This window comes from Solanum lycopersicum, chromosome 3, assembly GCF_036512215.1.
Source record: "Solanum lycopersicum chromosome 3, SLM_r2.1".
NCBI lineage: Eukaryota > Viridiplantae > Streptophyta > Magnoliopsida > Solanales > Solanaceae > Solanum > Solanum lycopersicum.
In genome coordinates this window covers 60,382,124-60,396,506 of record NC_090802.1, presented here as the reverse complement: position 1 = coordinate 60,396,506, position 14,383 = coordinate 60,382,124, and the positions used below count along the sequence as shown (strand labels likewise).

General features: G+C 31.3%; 2 protein-coding genes across 3 annotated transcripts; one reads left to right on the top strand and one right to left on the bottom strand.

Annotated features, from left to right (window-relative positions):
* Nucleotides 1-502: 502 nt before the first annotated feature.
* Nucleotides 503-5,711, bottom strand: LOC101266408 (LRR receptor-like serine/threonine-protein kinase FEI 2). The gene is made up of 13 exons (XM_010320655.4): nucleotides 5,008-5,711; nucleotides 4,782-4,917; nucleotides 4,610-4,681; nucleotides 4,434-4,505; nucleotides 4,257-4,328; nucleotides 4,092-4,163; nucleotides 3,931-4,002; nucleotides 2,776-2,882; nucleotides 2,452-2,625; nucleotides 2,044-2,376; nucleotides 1,584-1,835; nucleotides 1,189-1,322; nucleotides 503-1,001 (listed from the first exon to the last, which is right to left on the bottom strand). Exons 1-13 carry the CDS (start codon nucleotides 5,087-5,089, stop codon nucleotides 774-776), a joined length of 1,806 nt encoding a protein of 601 aa, XP_010318957.1. The 5' UTR covers nucleotides 5,090-5,711; the 3' UTR covers nucleotides 503-773.
* Nucleotides 5,712-8,184: 2,473 nt separating this feature from the next.
* On the top strand, nucleotides 8,185-10,609 carry LOC101266711 (protein NRT1/ PTR FAMILY 2.8). Of its 2 annotated transcripts, XM_026030069.2 has the most exons (4): nucleotides 8,455-8,473; nucleotides 8,545-8,648; nucleotides 8,723-8,762; nucleotides 8,994-10,609. In XM_026030069.2, exons 2-4 carry the CDS (start codon nucleotides 8,644-8,646, stop codon nucleotides 10,443-10,445), a joined length of 1,497 nt encoding a protein of 498 aa, XP_025885854.1. In that variant the 5' UTR covers nucleotides 8,455-8,473; nucleotides 8,545-8,643; the 3' UTR covers nucleotides 10,446-10,609. The 2 variants fall into 2 exon arrangements, with proteins under 2 accessions (XP_004236175.1, XP_025885854.1); XM_004236127.4 differs by having other exon boundaries at nucleotides 8,185-8,473; nucleotides 8,545-8,762.
* Nucleotides 10,610-14,383: the final 3,774 nt, after the last annotated feature.

Here is a 14,383-nt window from a genome sequence, read left to right as displayed (position 1 = left end):
AGATTCAATATGAATGAAATTACCTTTAGTGTCTATACTACTTTCGTATATCTTTTCTCTATTAACAACAAAAGGTGATGAAGAAATAATCACTGACACAGTCCCAAGTCAAAATTAAATTGATTTTGATAAAGAAGAATTGATATATACATTTATTAAGAAAAATACAACTTTTGGTCTTTCCTCTTCTTGTAACTATTTTCCAAAAGAATTTGAACCATTGTGTCTAGAGGCATGAATTTAAATAAAAAAATATTATCTAATATTAAATTAATTATATATTAATATTTATTTAGTTTAGAGATAAAATAAGGACAACATAGTAATTCAACTGTTAAGTTGAGAGCTTCATGCTTATAATAATATATGATATGATGATATATGATATGCTATGATAATTGAGTGGCATACAGAAATGCTTTGCAGATATGCATCCACCAGTAGTTGAGTGTCCTCGTCAAATTTTCTTAAAGAACTTTCTTCAAAGGGACCCCTAAAACTCTTTTATAAGTAAAGGAAAATTCTATAGTGATAAATAGATTATATATACTACATAATGCCATGGCTAGATAGGACTCATAATTGTAGCTTTGAAACTAACTGCAGGTATCTACACAAAAAGGCACAAGTGATGCACAGAGACATTAGGAAGAAAAGCAGCAGGGCTCCGAAAGCAAGGAGCATACAGAGTATCTGCAATGGCAGATTACACATTTCAGCATCAGGCTGCAAACTGTTTCTAAATATTTGGTCCCAGAAAACTATTTCGTACATCAAGAATAATCTGAATGAGACTCGTCGTAGAAATCACTCGGGCATGGTGACATGACCTCTTGCTCCAAATATTGCAGCACCTGTTGCATTGTAGGTCTATCATCTGGATTTGCATCAGTGCATCTTGCAGCTATTTCTATAATTGCTTCTACTGTCTCTGCATCTGCATCTCGGCAACTCGCATCTAGGATGTCTTCCAGTCTATTCTCCTTCAGCAAGGTATTCATCTGTTCATTTTTCAAATTGAGACACTATCATCAATATGTGGAAATTGTACAGCTAAATACAGAAAAGGCAACTTCCATATCACAATCGCCCATAATTTCCGAACTAGTGTCTCCTATGAAGTTTAAAAAATTGATGAGTGTTCATGAAGTTTTAAAATTTGGTGAGTTTCAAGGGAAGCATGCATACCCAGCCAACCACATTTAAGCCTCGGTTTACGAAGGATGGATCTGTAGGCCTTTTTCCAGTTACCAGCTCTAAAAGGAGAACCCCAAAGCTGTACACATCAGATTTTTCTGTAGCTCTTCCACTTTGCAAGTACTCTGGTTATATTACAATTTACAAACAAGAAATCGTTGGTCAGACATTTCATTAGAAGATGAGGTGAGTTTGGAATTTCAATTTATAGAGGTCAAGCAAATTAAACCTAGATATAGATGATTATAAAAAGAAGAACAGGTAAAGGTTTTATCCAAGCGAAAAAATAAGAAAATAAGTCATTCTTACTATTAAAAGGCAACATATAGATGATTATATGTGTGAATCTATCTTTATGCCTTGCTGATTTAAGTGAATATGCATACCTGGTGCTAAATAACCAAAAGTACCCGCAACCACAGTCGTGACATGAGCTTCCTCATCCACCAAAAGCTTGGCAAGGCCAAAGTCTGAAACACGAGGTTCTAGATTCTCATCAAGGAGTATGTTGCTTGATTTGATATCTCGATGAACTATTTTAGGAGAACAGTCATGATGTAGGTAGGCCAATCCTCTTGCAGAACCAAGAGCTACTTTCAGACGTGCATTCCAGTTTAACAACCGATCATCCACACGTTCTGCAAAAATACAATAAAGGTGCATGCAATGAATAGCCAAGAAAAGCAGATTGTTTAAATGAATGCTTTCCCCCACCTCTCCAGTTTAACAACTGATGACTGAAATTAATGGTTATATTCAGACCAAACCAAATAAAAAATGTACGGCAAAAATATACACACTTTCCATATTTGATGTCTTGTATAAGCTTAAGAAGAGGAAACATACCGTGTAGGAAATTGTCCAAGCTTCCCATAACCAAATAATCATAGATGAGAAGCCTTGCAGTAGGAAGCCTACAGTAACCTCGTAGATTGACCAGATTAATGTGTTTGATGCTACCCAAGATTTCTAACTCTCTCTCAAAGACTTGATCAGAGCCTTCACGACTCCGGTCTATTCTTTTAACTGCAAATGTTCCACAATCATTCATAACCATCCGATACACAGTACCGAACCCTCCTGCTCCAACAACATCTTCCTCATCAAGGGATTCAATCTTCTCTATTAGCTCGGATGAAGGATAAGGAAGATCACCATGGAAAGTAATAAGCTTGGCACCTGAAGCTTCGACAAATTAACACAAAAATAGGGAGAAGAAAAAGAAATGGTAATTGTACTATTCACCCCACTTACTTGGCTCTTTGTGGACTTGCTTCTTGACTTCTGTGTATTTTTTCGCTGTTCTTTCCTTCTTAGATAACAACCAAACCCAGAGGAAAATAAAGAGCACTATGAGTACAAAACCCAATGTAGATATTGCACCAATAACTGCTGCTCTAATATAGTGAGAGGATCGCTTCGTAGGAACTGCAGAAACCACATTAATTTAGCAACAAATCAGATTTTCTACAGAGAATAAAGGAGAAAAAAGTAAAATCCACTCAGTGCAGGAAAGGGAAGTTCCAAAAGCCTTTAGACTTCTAAAAAGGAAATAGAGATGAAGCAGAAAATAAAAACCTGCAGCTTCATCGCTTTCAGCATGAGGCAATACTACAGGGAATCCCATAGATGTTCTGCAAGGCTTGCGGACTTGTTGACCGCAGAGATCCAAATTGCCAATAAACCTAAGCATAAGAATTATCCTCATCAGAATAGTTTGCTATAAGATAGCCATTAATAGAAGAATTAAACTCTGAACATGTCATCTCCCAAGACTATGAAGAAGAAATGTAAACGGCAGGTCAGTTCACGAGACTCCAGTTAAACAAGTTGTTCGTCGACAAGCTAGTGTTGGTGATGCGACATCCATACCATTGGATGACTAAGAATTTACTCCAGAAAAAAACCTGTGTGAATTAACCCGTCACATATATCTTGCCCTAGTGACATTTGAAAATACTTTATAATTATCTATTTTGACACTTTGAGAGAATCAAGCTTCAAATTCCCTTTTGACATGACGCCATGACGGGGAAGAATAATTTTTGCATTGTACACAAGTAAAATTGATCAATACAGGACTAGATTCCTAGTTTCATCTACGTAGCAGCCAATCACCTACTAGGCAAGTCAAACCGAAAAGTCGATCTCAACATATTCAATGCATACTACATGATTGGAGCACCACAAATTCAAGTCAGGCATACTTACAAATTAATCACCATGTTAACAATTGAAGCACCATCAATTTGTTAGAATAGTTTCCACCTCAAATATCACACTGTTTTAATTTCTAGGATCATGATTGAAGGACTATCACAATTGATAGATTCGGTCTGTTCAGAAGTAAAAATTCTCAACTGCACATGTGATGTTAATACACTGATCTTTTGACGGATATTCTGCTTGGTTTGTATTTGCTAGGTGACACTGTAGCACTGCCACAAACCTAGCCTATGCAGCAAACAGCAGTTTATCACCAGATAACTGGTGTGCAAGCCACCTGATTTATCTTGTAGTACTATATATCCTATAAGTGTGATTGTAAAGCCAAATGGAATGTGAATATTTTGCTGCACTTCTATACATATAATATAATGAAGCATTATTCACGATGTATTGTATTTTCTGAGTTTTGAAACATCTGTCTAAATTTATTTACAGTTTATAGAAAATGATGAACACAGGGAAAAATCAAATGTGGGATTATATTCCAATGGAAGGAGAACTTACGAATCGTTACCAAAAGTGCTCAGTATTCCAACATCTGGGATCTCACCCGAGAAGAAATTGGCTGACAAGTTCCTGAATTGATCCACATTTTTAACACATCAGTGAGTAATGCATTAAGTTATTGAATTAAAAACTTTACGATGAACGGAAATTGGACTTACAGAAGACGAAGATGTCTGAGACGGCCAAGAGAAGAAGGTATAGCACCCCTAAGTGAATTGCTTGATAAGTCTCTAAAAGGGATTAAAAGGTACCAATCATTAAAACAACAACCCCATTAACTATATAAATAGATGGTGAATTTAAAAAAAATATATAGAACTCACAATATGGTCAGTATTGAAAGATTTCCAATATCTGATGGTATCCCACCTTGAATAAAATTCGCCCTGAGGTATCTGTACGCATAAATAACACCTAGCTTATGACAAATTCATCAAGAAACATGTGGAATCTCCAAGGAAACTTTTTATCTATCAGCTATGTAATAAACTCCGACTTACATAGCTCTGAGTTCAGGGCAATTGCCAATTTCATTAGGAATCACGCCGTGCAGACTGTTTTCGTGAAGTGCCCTGGTTTTAGGAAAGAACACATAGTTTATCAAGGCAAGTAGCAAGACAGAAACTTTAGCCCTAATACAATTTTGTTGCATTGCCTCAATGACAATGGGACTTACAATCTCTGCAATCTGGTGAGTTTACCAACACTGGGAGATATAATTCCTCCAAGTTCCATATAAGGTAAGTTGCTGAAGATTCAAAAACAAAAATGCAGAAAATGAACCCAAGCAAACAAAATGGAATAAACCACTGATGGTGAAAATAAAAAAGTAGAATTATTGAACCTACATAGATTGAACTCTTTGCTCATTAGGATAGCAAGAAATGCCAGTCCACCTACAAGGCGACTCATCCGAATCATTCCAGTTACTCAAAACATTTTTAGTATCATTCAAAAGGGTTCTCATTTCCAACAAAGCAGAACCTAAAAAAAAAAGTACAATCTTTTTAGCTCAAGAACAACACACAATGCTACAAAAACCTTAGATAAAACCCACAAAGAAGTAAACTTTACCATCTGGGGTTAGTGAAAAACAGCTTCTACTGAAAATGGTCATCGTAAAAAGTCCCAAAAAGATCAACTCCCAGACACCCATTTCAATTTCTTGATGAAAAATGCAGATTTGAGCTTACTTTTTCAGTTTGGACTAAAAATATCAAGTGCAATGCGGAGTGTAGTAGCAAGTTCACTAATCAGTACAGATCTTGAAAACAAAAAGAGTAAAGCTAAAATGGTGGGGTTTTGATAGAAACAATTGGTATGATTACACTTCTTACATATGGAAAATCCATAATAATGAAATTTCAAGCACGAAGTGAGAAAAAGAGAAAGAGGGGGGCTGTGTGTATTTTGAAAAAGAGAAGACTTTACTTTGAAAGTAGTCTAGAAAGTTGTGTATAATAGAAAAAGAAGAAAGAAGAACCGTTGTCCAGACACCAGTGGAGAATTCAAAAAAAAAAAAAAAAGAGTTATTTGTAATAGTTAAACTTACGCTCTTATTTGTTGAAATTTAATGTACTCGCTAACTATATGAAGAAAAAGAAGTGGTCGTGTATGGGACGATGAAGAACGTGAGACTGGGAGATGTTGTTGGGAAAAGGACATATAATTGCACTGCCCAAAGTCTGAGCAAAATTTGAACATCTGATGACCAATTGTACACACCTTTGCTATAGCTAAATGTTCAAACGTACACTAACCCATTCATAGTGGGACACAAAGAAATTTGAAAATTGAAAAGAGAATATATATATATATATATAGACTATAGTACTAATCAATAATTTTATTATGTGTGTCAACATATGATTAAATTTCGATATTATTCAAAAGTTCAAAAAACATCAAATCCAAATTTAAGGTTCAAGCTTCATTTGGTTTAAGCCAATCCTGGTGATTTTAGAGGACGTTAGAATTGGTTTAAAAGTCGTAAAATTTATTTTTAAGCTAGTTTTTAATTTTTATAAATATTTGATAAATACAGAAAATAATTTAAAATAGGTTAAGAAATGTTTAATAAAGTTTAATAATATTATTGAGGATAAAATATAGTTATAAAAGTGATGAACTATTTTTTAAAATATAAAAAAATTTAACTTCATGTTTAAAATAAAATTACAAAACACTATATGCGTGTATATATATCTATAAATAAGTGTGTGTCATGAGAGATTGATTTATGGTCGATTTAAATTTAATTGGTTTAATATTTAATATAACATCTTTGATATCATTTGTCATCACATTATCGATTATTAACAGTTTGAGATGACTTACCCGCATCACTTACATTTTTATTAACATATAAATTGTGAAAATAGAAAGGAAAAAAAAAATACACACAAGAACATAACAACAAAACGATTGAATAAATAATGAACAATGAATATTAATGTTTTTTTAAAAAAGAAATAAGTGCATTGTTTTTTTTTAATATTGTAAGACCATCTTCAATCCAACACTAAATTTTATATTTGGTGTAAAATTTGGTGTTTTGAGCTACAATCCACATTAATTTTTACACCAAATTTGATGTGTATATAGTGTTACATCAAATTTGGTTTAACATTATTCATCACATCGTTTCACTTCTTGAATATTTATAATATTATTTAATTATACAAACTTTTAATTAAACATTATATGAATATATTCTAAATAAATCTCGTGCATATTTAATTTTTTATATAATATTTTTATAATATTAATTTTAGATCTAAATTTTAGCTTTTTTATAAATATATTTTTTATATATGACTTTTTCAAAAAAAATAAATTTGTGTTAATTCTACTATAAATTATATAAACTACAATTGACCTTCATGAAAATTAAAAATGCAAACATGTAATTTTTTTAACAAATAATACAATGAAGACAAAAATACATTGTATAATTTATTTGAATCAGCAATACCATCCACATTCATTAATATAACTTTATTTTCTTCTTTAAATTTCAAAGCTTTGTGTTTCATTTTAAACTACGTAATGCATTAATAGAATATTTACGGAAGCACCGTAATGATTTTAAAAATTGAATATTTATGTAAAATTTAAAATATTTTTTTTCAATTATGTAATGTTTATTTAACTATATTTCATAAGTAATTTCACTTTTATTTATGTTATCCATTATTATGCATAATATTTGCTAGCAAAATTACATTATTTTAGAAAATTATAGTACACAATAATTTTATGATTATAAATATGAACTATATATGATGAATGAAAGAAAAATAACAATACAATAATAAATAAAAGAAAAAAAATCTTTTTTAATATAAAATTTAGTGCGATGAATTAAAATTAATTATATCAAATTTGATGTTAATACTAAATCTATTATAAAATTTGATATTTGAATTAGAGACGCCGACTAGTGAAAGAAAAGGTGTCAGCATGCATGAGAACTTTTGTCAAGTAAGCTTGACACTTGTAGAGAAAGGATATCATCGATTCATTATTTCAGCACTACTCCATCTTTTTTATTTCCTTCGATACCATCAAAACACTCGAAATAATCACATGCAAAGTACAAACGACATGAGAATCAAACACTTCAAATTATTTTACGAGCAAAATGAAGTCTGGATTGACAGTAAGTGAATATCAAATATAACATAGAGAAAATAAGATCTCTTACATTTTTTGTTTGGATTATTGTTATTCATGATTTCATAATATATTATATTGTATTATTTTTTATTATGCTGTATTGTATGATAGATATAATGTTTGACTAGATTGTATTATTTCTTGTTGTTTAATAATATTTTAATTTTTGGTTTGATCGTATCGTACTTTATAGTATTTTATAAATTTACTAAAATATCCTAATTATTGTAGGATAAAAGGTTTGACTAGATTTAAAGATAAAAGGGTAAAATAGTATTTTGAAATATTATATAAATATATAATTGAAAAAAGAAATAAAGAAACGAGAGAACATTCCAAACTGGTTGTTCCATAAAATAGGGATTAGATAACAATAAAATACATTTTAAGTAACAATCAAGACAAACATAGCAAGTATAATAACAATACAATACAATTTACAACAATGGTTAGGGTTAATATCTCAGATTTTTAGAATTCTATCAATTATTTTATTTTCTTACCAAGAGAAAGATCAACCGCGCATATTCCCACAAATTTGGGATATATGTAAGCCATTTACCATTAATTAATCCAATTCATTCCTCCCTTTTTTTCTCTCTCTTCTCATTGAATGCAAGCGGTTTGATCGTCGGTTACCTTTCTATTTTCCAGATTCATTTCTATAAAACTAATGAAGTTGAAAGAAGCAACATCTTGATTGTTTTCAATTTGATAATTAACAAATAGTGAGGAGGAGAAATGGCTGATGAGATTATCAATGCAAGTCATTCATCCTCCGAAGAAGAAGTAGAACAAAATATTGCTCCAAAATGTTTTACAAGAAAAAAAGGAGGATGGACAGCCATTGCCTTCATTCTTGGTAAACCAACACATGAATAAATATATTTATATGTAACGAACCGCCATGTTGATTGTTGTTGTTTTGTGAAGGGAATGAATCGTTTGAGAAATTGGCATCGGTTAGTTTGATATCGAACATGACTACCTATTTGCGAACCAAATATAATATGGGGGGTGTATTTTTGGTAAATGTGGTGAGTATATGGTCTGGCTGCTCAAATATTACCCCTATAGCTGGTGCCTTCTTAGCTGATGCTCACCTTGGCAGGTTCCTCACTCTGCTCTTTGGTTCCCTTGCTTCTTTCATGGTACTTATGTTCTTCCTTTTCCTCTTTTTTCTTGTCGTGCAATGTAACGATTATTCGACTGTAATATAGCTCAAGTCTCAACTTAAATAAGAGTCTATATAGTAGCAAAGTATGTTCTCCTAAATTACAATCATTCTGAATGAAAAACAACAAAATTTTGAGGGGTTTTACAGGATAAAAAAGATTTATAGTACTTGAAAGCCCCGAATTCTGTTTTTTTTTTTTTGGCAGGGGATGGGGATGGTGACATTAACAGCTGGAATCGACGAACTCAGGCCACCTCATTGTCAGGGCAATGCACGTTGTGAAGATCCACAAAAATGGCAGCTGGGTTACCTTTTCGTAGGTCTTGGATTTATGGCTATAGGTTCAGGAGGTATTCGAGCCTGCAACATCGCATTTGGGGCTGATCAGTTCGATACTAATACAGAGAAAGGAAGGTCTCAGCTCAAAAGTTTCTTCAATTGGTGGTACTTCTCATTCACTATAGCACTTATCATTGCCCTCACAGTTGTTATCTATATCCAGACAAATATCAGTTGGTTTATAGGCTTCCTAATTCCAACTTGCTGTTTAGCTCTTTCCATTATGATTTTCTTGATGGGAAGAAACTCTTATATCCGTCTCAAGCCTCAAGGATGTGTTTTTATCGATATGGCAAAGGTTATAAATGCAGCTTGTAGAAAAAGACACATTCATGATCTACCAACAGCAAGTTCCCTTTATGATCCTGAAACCAGAGAATCAGAAAACGAGCTATCGGTGCTTAGGCACACCGACAGATTCAAGTTCCTTGATAAGGCCGCGGTGATTGTTGATCCTAACAGTGAACTGAATACTGAAGGAGTTGCTAAAGATAGCTGGAGACTCTGTAATGTCGAACAGGTGGAAAGGCTGAAATGTGTCGTTGGGATTTTACCCGTTTGGGTAGCTGGAATTACTTGTTTCATCACAATGGAACAGATGAATACGTTCGGGGTACTTCAAGTAATTCAATCCAACACAAAAGTTGGGAATTTCATGATTCCTCCTGGATGGATGGGACTTGCATCCATGATTGCCCTGGCTATATGGATCTTCATCTACGAATGTGTATACGTTCCAAATGCATCGAAAATCTCTAAGAAAGAAGCTAGATTGTCCCTCCAGATAAGAATCAAAATCGGTATTATCATGGCGATTCTTTGCTTATTAGTAGCTGCATTAGTTGAAACAAGACGGCGTGACTTAGCCCTGAAACAAGGCACATTCCTATCTCCACTTGGCATTGCATACTTTTTGCCTCAATTCATCTTATCAGGCTTGACAGAAGCATTTGCCGCGGTATCCGTCATGGAATTCTTGAATAACCAAGTACCAGAGACAATGAGAAGTGTAGCTGGAGCAATTTTCTTCTTGAGCCTAAGCATTGCCAGTTACCTCAACACACTCATTGTCAATTTGGTTGAGATTTTAAGCAGGCTACATGGCGGAAAGCGGTGGTTGGGAGGTCATGACCTAAATGAAAACAAGCTAGAACGTTTTTACCTTCTTATTGCTGGATTGGGAATACTAAACTTCATATACTTCCATTTCTTCGCGAGCCGTTACATTCAAAGTTATGAAGAATCAAAGAGGAGAAAGACTGTGTTGGAGGATCGCGTTGATGCTGGATATGTCGATTTGCCAGAAAAGAAACCATGAAAAAATTATACAAGGTTTAGTGATCCAAATGGAGTAATTGAATCAAATACATGAGTATTTTTTATGTCATATACTATAAGTTTGTTGTAACATTAATGTCCCATCATTTGTCATATGGAAGCCAGAACAGATAATATACACAAGGAGTTAATCTTATTTGGTAATGCATCTAAAGTTTTGGGCTTTAGGCCCCCAATTTTTTGGGGTCCAACTTTGTTTCATTGGAAAGGGAAGACAATTTTTAGATTTTGATTTGGTAAAAGAGAAGGCTTAAAATTAACTTTCTAATCTATACTTAAAAAAATTGGAAAAATTATACGGTTAAACAAATTTATACTACTTAATTACTCATTATAACTATAGTTTGCTATAATTATCACTCGTGACTTATATTATACATTAAGTTCGTATAATTAGTCACGTTTGTGTATGTATAATTTACCGGAATATATAAATAGATATGTATAATATACAATTATTTAACTGATATTCATATACAATTCATCTCTTTCCCACTCTCTGCCTTCTCTCGCTTGCCACTCTCCTTCCTCTCACAATCTCGCTCGCCTCTCTCTCCGCTTGCTCTCTCCTTCCTCTCTCAATCTCACTTGTCATATATACTATGCATATGTATAATATACAATTATCTAACCAATATAAATATATAATTCACCTCTGTCCTACTCTCTTTCCTCTCTCTCTTGCCTCTCTCCCAATCTTGCTCACCTCTCTCTCCCAATCTCGCTTGTCATATATACATATGTATAATATATAATTATCTAACCGATATATATATACAATTACCTCTCTACCTTTTTTTGCCCTCTGTCACTCGTCACTCTCCTCTCTCTCAGTCTCGCTCGTCTCTCTTCTCCCTATAACGTGTAATTGTGAATGACAACTATCAAAATATAGCTATCGAGAGTAATTAGGCTATTTTTGAGTAGCTATGTATGAAAATTCCTCTTGTAAATATTCATTCTTTTATCAACTTACGCACTACACATCTTTATTAATTTATTTTGTTCTTTTAACATATTTTCTTCTTACAAAGATTATGCTGGAAACAAACAAAAGCAAGTGGGACAATTTGTTCAATTGAGAATGTCTCTTTTCTTTCTTTTTTAAATCAGTTTTTAACCTTCAAACTTTCTATATATCTGTTTAAGATTATAAGAATAAAAAAATATTTTGATACATTCAACAAGCTTTTAGTTTAAGGCAACAAAATTTAAAAGTTTTTTTTATTTCTGTTTTAATTTTGTATCAAGTTAAAATTGAACAATCAATTTAAAAATGGAGAAAGTAATATATTAATTTTGAAGATACAAATAACTTACGAATTAAATATTTAAAGCCTTTACATATAAAAGATGTGAGGGTTATAAAAATTAAGAAGTGTGAATTATGTAACTATTCTTTTAAATGTAAAAATAATAAAAAAAAAAGATCAGAGGAAAAGCAAAAAAAATAGATAAATCTTCCTAATCTGTTTTCATCAAAAGAATAGAGAATCAAAATCTTACCTACCAAAAACTATGTAAATCACCAACTAGATTACTAACCTTTATTATATTTTCAATGTTAAATTATGTAATTCACCAACTAAATTACTAACATTTATTATATTTTCAATGTTTTCGAATGCTGCCTTAGTTTCTATTATTTATGTCGTTCTTAGTAAAATAGATGATCTTTAATAAAAAAAAAATTAATTATTTTTATTTGTCATTTATTCCTAAAATAATTTTTTTTTATTTATTATGTTTTATATTACAAGAAAAGATAATTAATTATTTATTTATTATGTTTTATAGGAAGAATATTAATTTTTTATTTATTATGTTTTATAGGAAGAATATTAATTTATGAGGTAGATTTTTTAAAACAAAATAATATCAATTTCTATCGTGGGGGAAGGGGAGGAGGAAGATAAAATATGAAATTTTAAAAAATATTTTATAAATAATTTTTTTTAAAAAAAGAATAGAGTTGTCGCGGGGGAGGGGGGTACATGGAGGAGGTGGTGGAGTGAGAAAAGAAAAATAAATAATTCTTTTATATGGATAGCAATCTTTAATTTTTAATTAATATTAATTTTTTATTATTTAATTTTCATCTAGATAAAATATTTTATCTATGTCGAATGTCATGTGTTAAAGTTTGTTCATATAAAAGCGAGAGTGCACTACACACACTATTGAGGTGTGTTTCTCAAATTAAAAAGTGATAGTTTAGATATGAAACTCACACTTTCAATAGTTTAAGTATGAAACCAAAAAATTAAATAATTTAGGTTGTTTTTAACACTTTTCTCTTAAGAATTTCCAAACTATTTTACGGTCTGGTTTGCCTTTGACTTACCTTTGAAAAAGTGCTTATAATTCATATAGTTGACCCAAATGAAAAACTTCAATCACATTTTAAGTTCGTCAAGGTTATATTTAACGCTAAATTCATAAATAAATTTCTAAATTAGTTGGATTTTTTCCTTTAGGAATCTCAACTATATCATTTTCCTATTTAATCATTCATAATTTGTTCCTTTTAAACACCGTTGACTGATTTTGATCAATTTTTCTATCGTAAATGCCTTCAATTGTATTCGCATTGCAATAGTTTTGATTGAAGTAATAAAGACAAATTGTGTGTTAGTCTAGTTCGTTTTCTAATGTGTTCAAATTGCTTGAAGTAAAACACAATTATTCTCGAATATTTTCACTATCAATTAAACTAATAAGTTCTGAAAAAAATATGTATCATATATCAATAAATCTCACAAAATCTGATTCCACGTCATCCAAAAGTGTTTAAAAGGAACAAATTATGAGTGGTTCAATGATTAAATATGAAAATAATAGTTGAGATGCCTGAAGGGAAAAACCCAACAAGTTCAAAAACTATTTATGTATTTTACCTTTATTTAATATACATTTTAAATTTTATATTGATTTAATTAATCGTTTCAAACTTGGTAATTTGATAATCACGACATTTTTAGACGCCAATATGGTAAATAATATGAATTTGCTCTCATTTAGGCACGGCAGAGAAAATATTTAAAAAAAAAAAAAACTACTAACTCTCAAATGGGTATTTACATTATATATTTTATTTTGAATGTTTTTTTTTTCTAATTCTTTTAGATGCAACCATTATTTGTTTCCATTATATATTTTTTGAATCCAAATTTATAAGACTTAATTGAAACTTTAATTATTTTTTCCAAAAGAAAAAAAGATTTAGCAAAAAATAATGAAGTTCAAACAAATGTGTATTTTTTCTGTAAAACAATAAAAAATGTGTATTATTTCAATAATTCATTGTTCTTTTTTGGATAAAGTATGTCAAATAGTTTATTGAAATTTTATTTCTTTCTTAAGTGGATACGCAATTACATTAGTTCTAATAGGTTTATTTTTTCTTTTTTCAAACCTTGATTAGAATATCACGTGTGTATAATATATATATATATATATATATATATATATATATATATATATATATATATATATATATATATATATAGGGGCGGACCCAGTAAGCCAGACGCGGGTGCTCGAGCACCCATTGATTTCTGAAATTTTTTGTATATATATATAGAAAATATGATGCATATATTGTTATAATTTAAATGAGCACCCATAGAATAAAAGTAGCTGTGGGTGAGCTGGTTTAAACCTCTGCAATAAGAGGCACGCAAAGCCACTGGCAAGGGTTCGAATTCTTTTCATCGAATTTTACACCTAGAAGTGAGCACTCACAATCTTTAAATACTGAATCCGCCACTAATATATATATATATATATATATCTCCACAAAGACAAAGTAAATTTATAGACAACCTTTAAAGTTGATGTTGATTTCATTTTGACAGCTTAACTAATGTTTATACCTAGTAAACATGCACTAATTTAAAAAATATATATTTATTTCTC

What these genes read in the sequence shown, in the direction of transcription:
- LOC101266711 (XM_004236127.4), top strand. Translation starts at nt 8,353, where the DNA reads ATGGCTGATGAGATTATCAATGCAAGTCATTCATCCTCCGAAGAAGAA. An exon ending in AGCCATTGCCTTCATTCTTG is followed by an intron (nt 8,474 to 8,544) that starts GTAAACCAACAC and finishes TGTTTTGTGAAG; the next exon opens with GGAATGAATCGTTTGAGAAA. An exon ending in GTTCCCTTGCTTCTTTCATG is followed by an intron (nt 8,763 to 8,993) that starts GTACTTATGTTC and finishes TTTTTTTGGCAG; the next exon opens with GGGATGGGGATGGTGACATT.
- LOC101266408 (XM_010320655.4), bottom strand. Translation starts at nt 5,089, where the DNA reads ATGGGTGTCTGGGAGTTGATCTTTTTGGGACTTTTTACGATGACCATT. An exon ending in TGAAAGCGATGAAGCTGCAG is followed by an intron (nt 2,626 to 2,775) that starts GTTTTTATTTTC and finishes TGGTTTCTGCAG; the next exon opens with TTCCTACGAAGCGATCCTCT. An exon ending in CTTGGACAATTTCCTACACG is followed by an intron (nt 1,836 to 2,043) that starts GTATGTTTCCTC and finishes GTATTTTTGCAG; the next exon opens with AACGTGTGGATGATCGGTTG.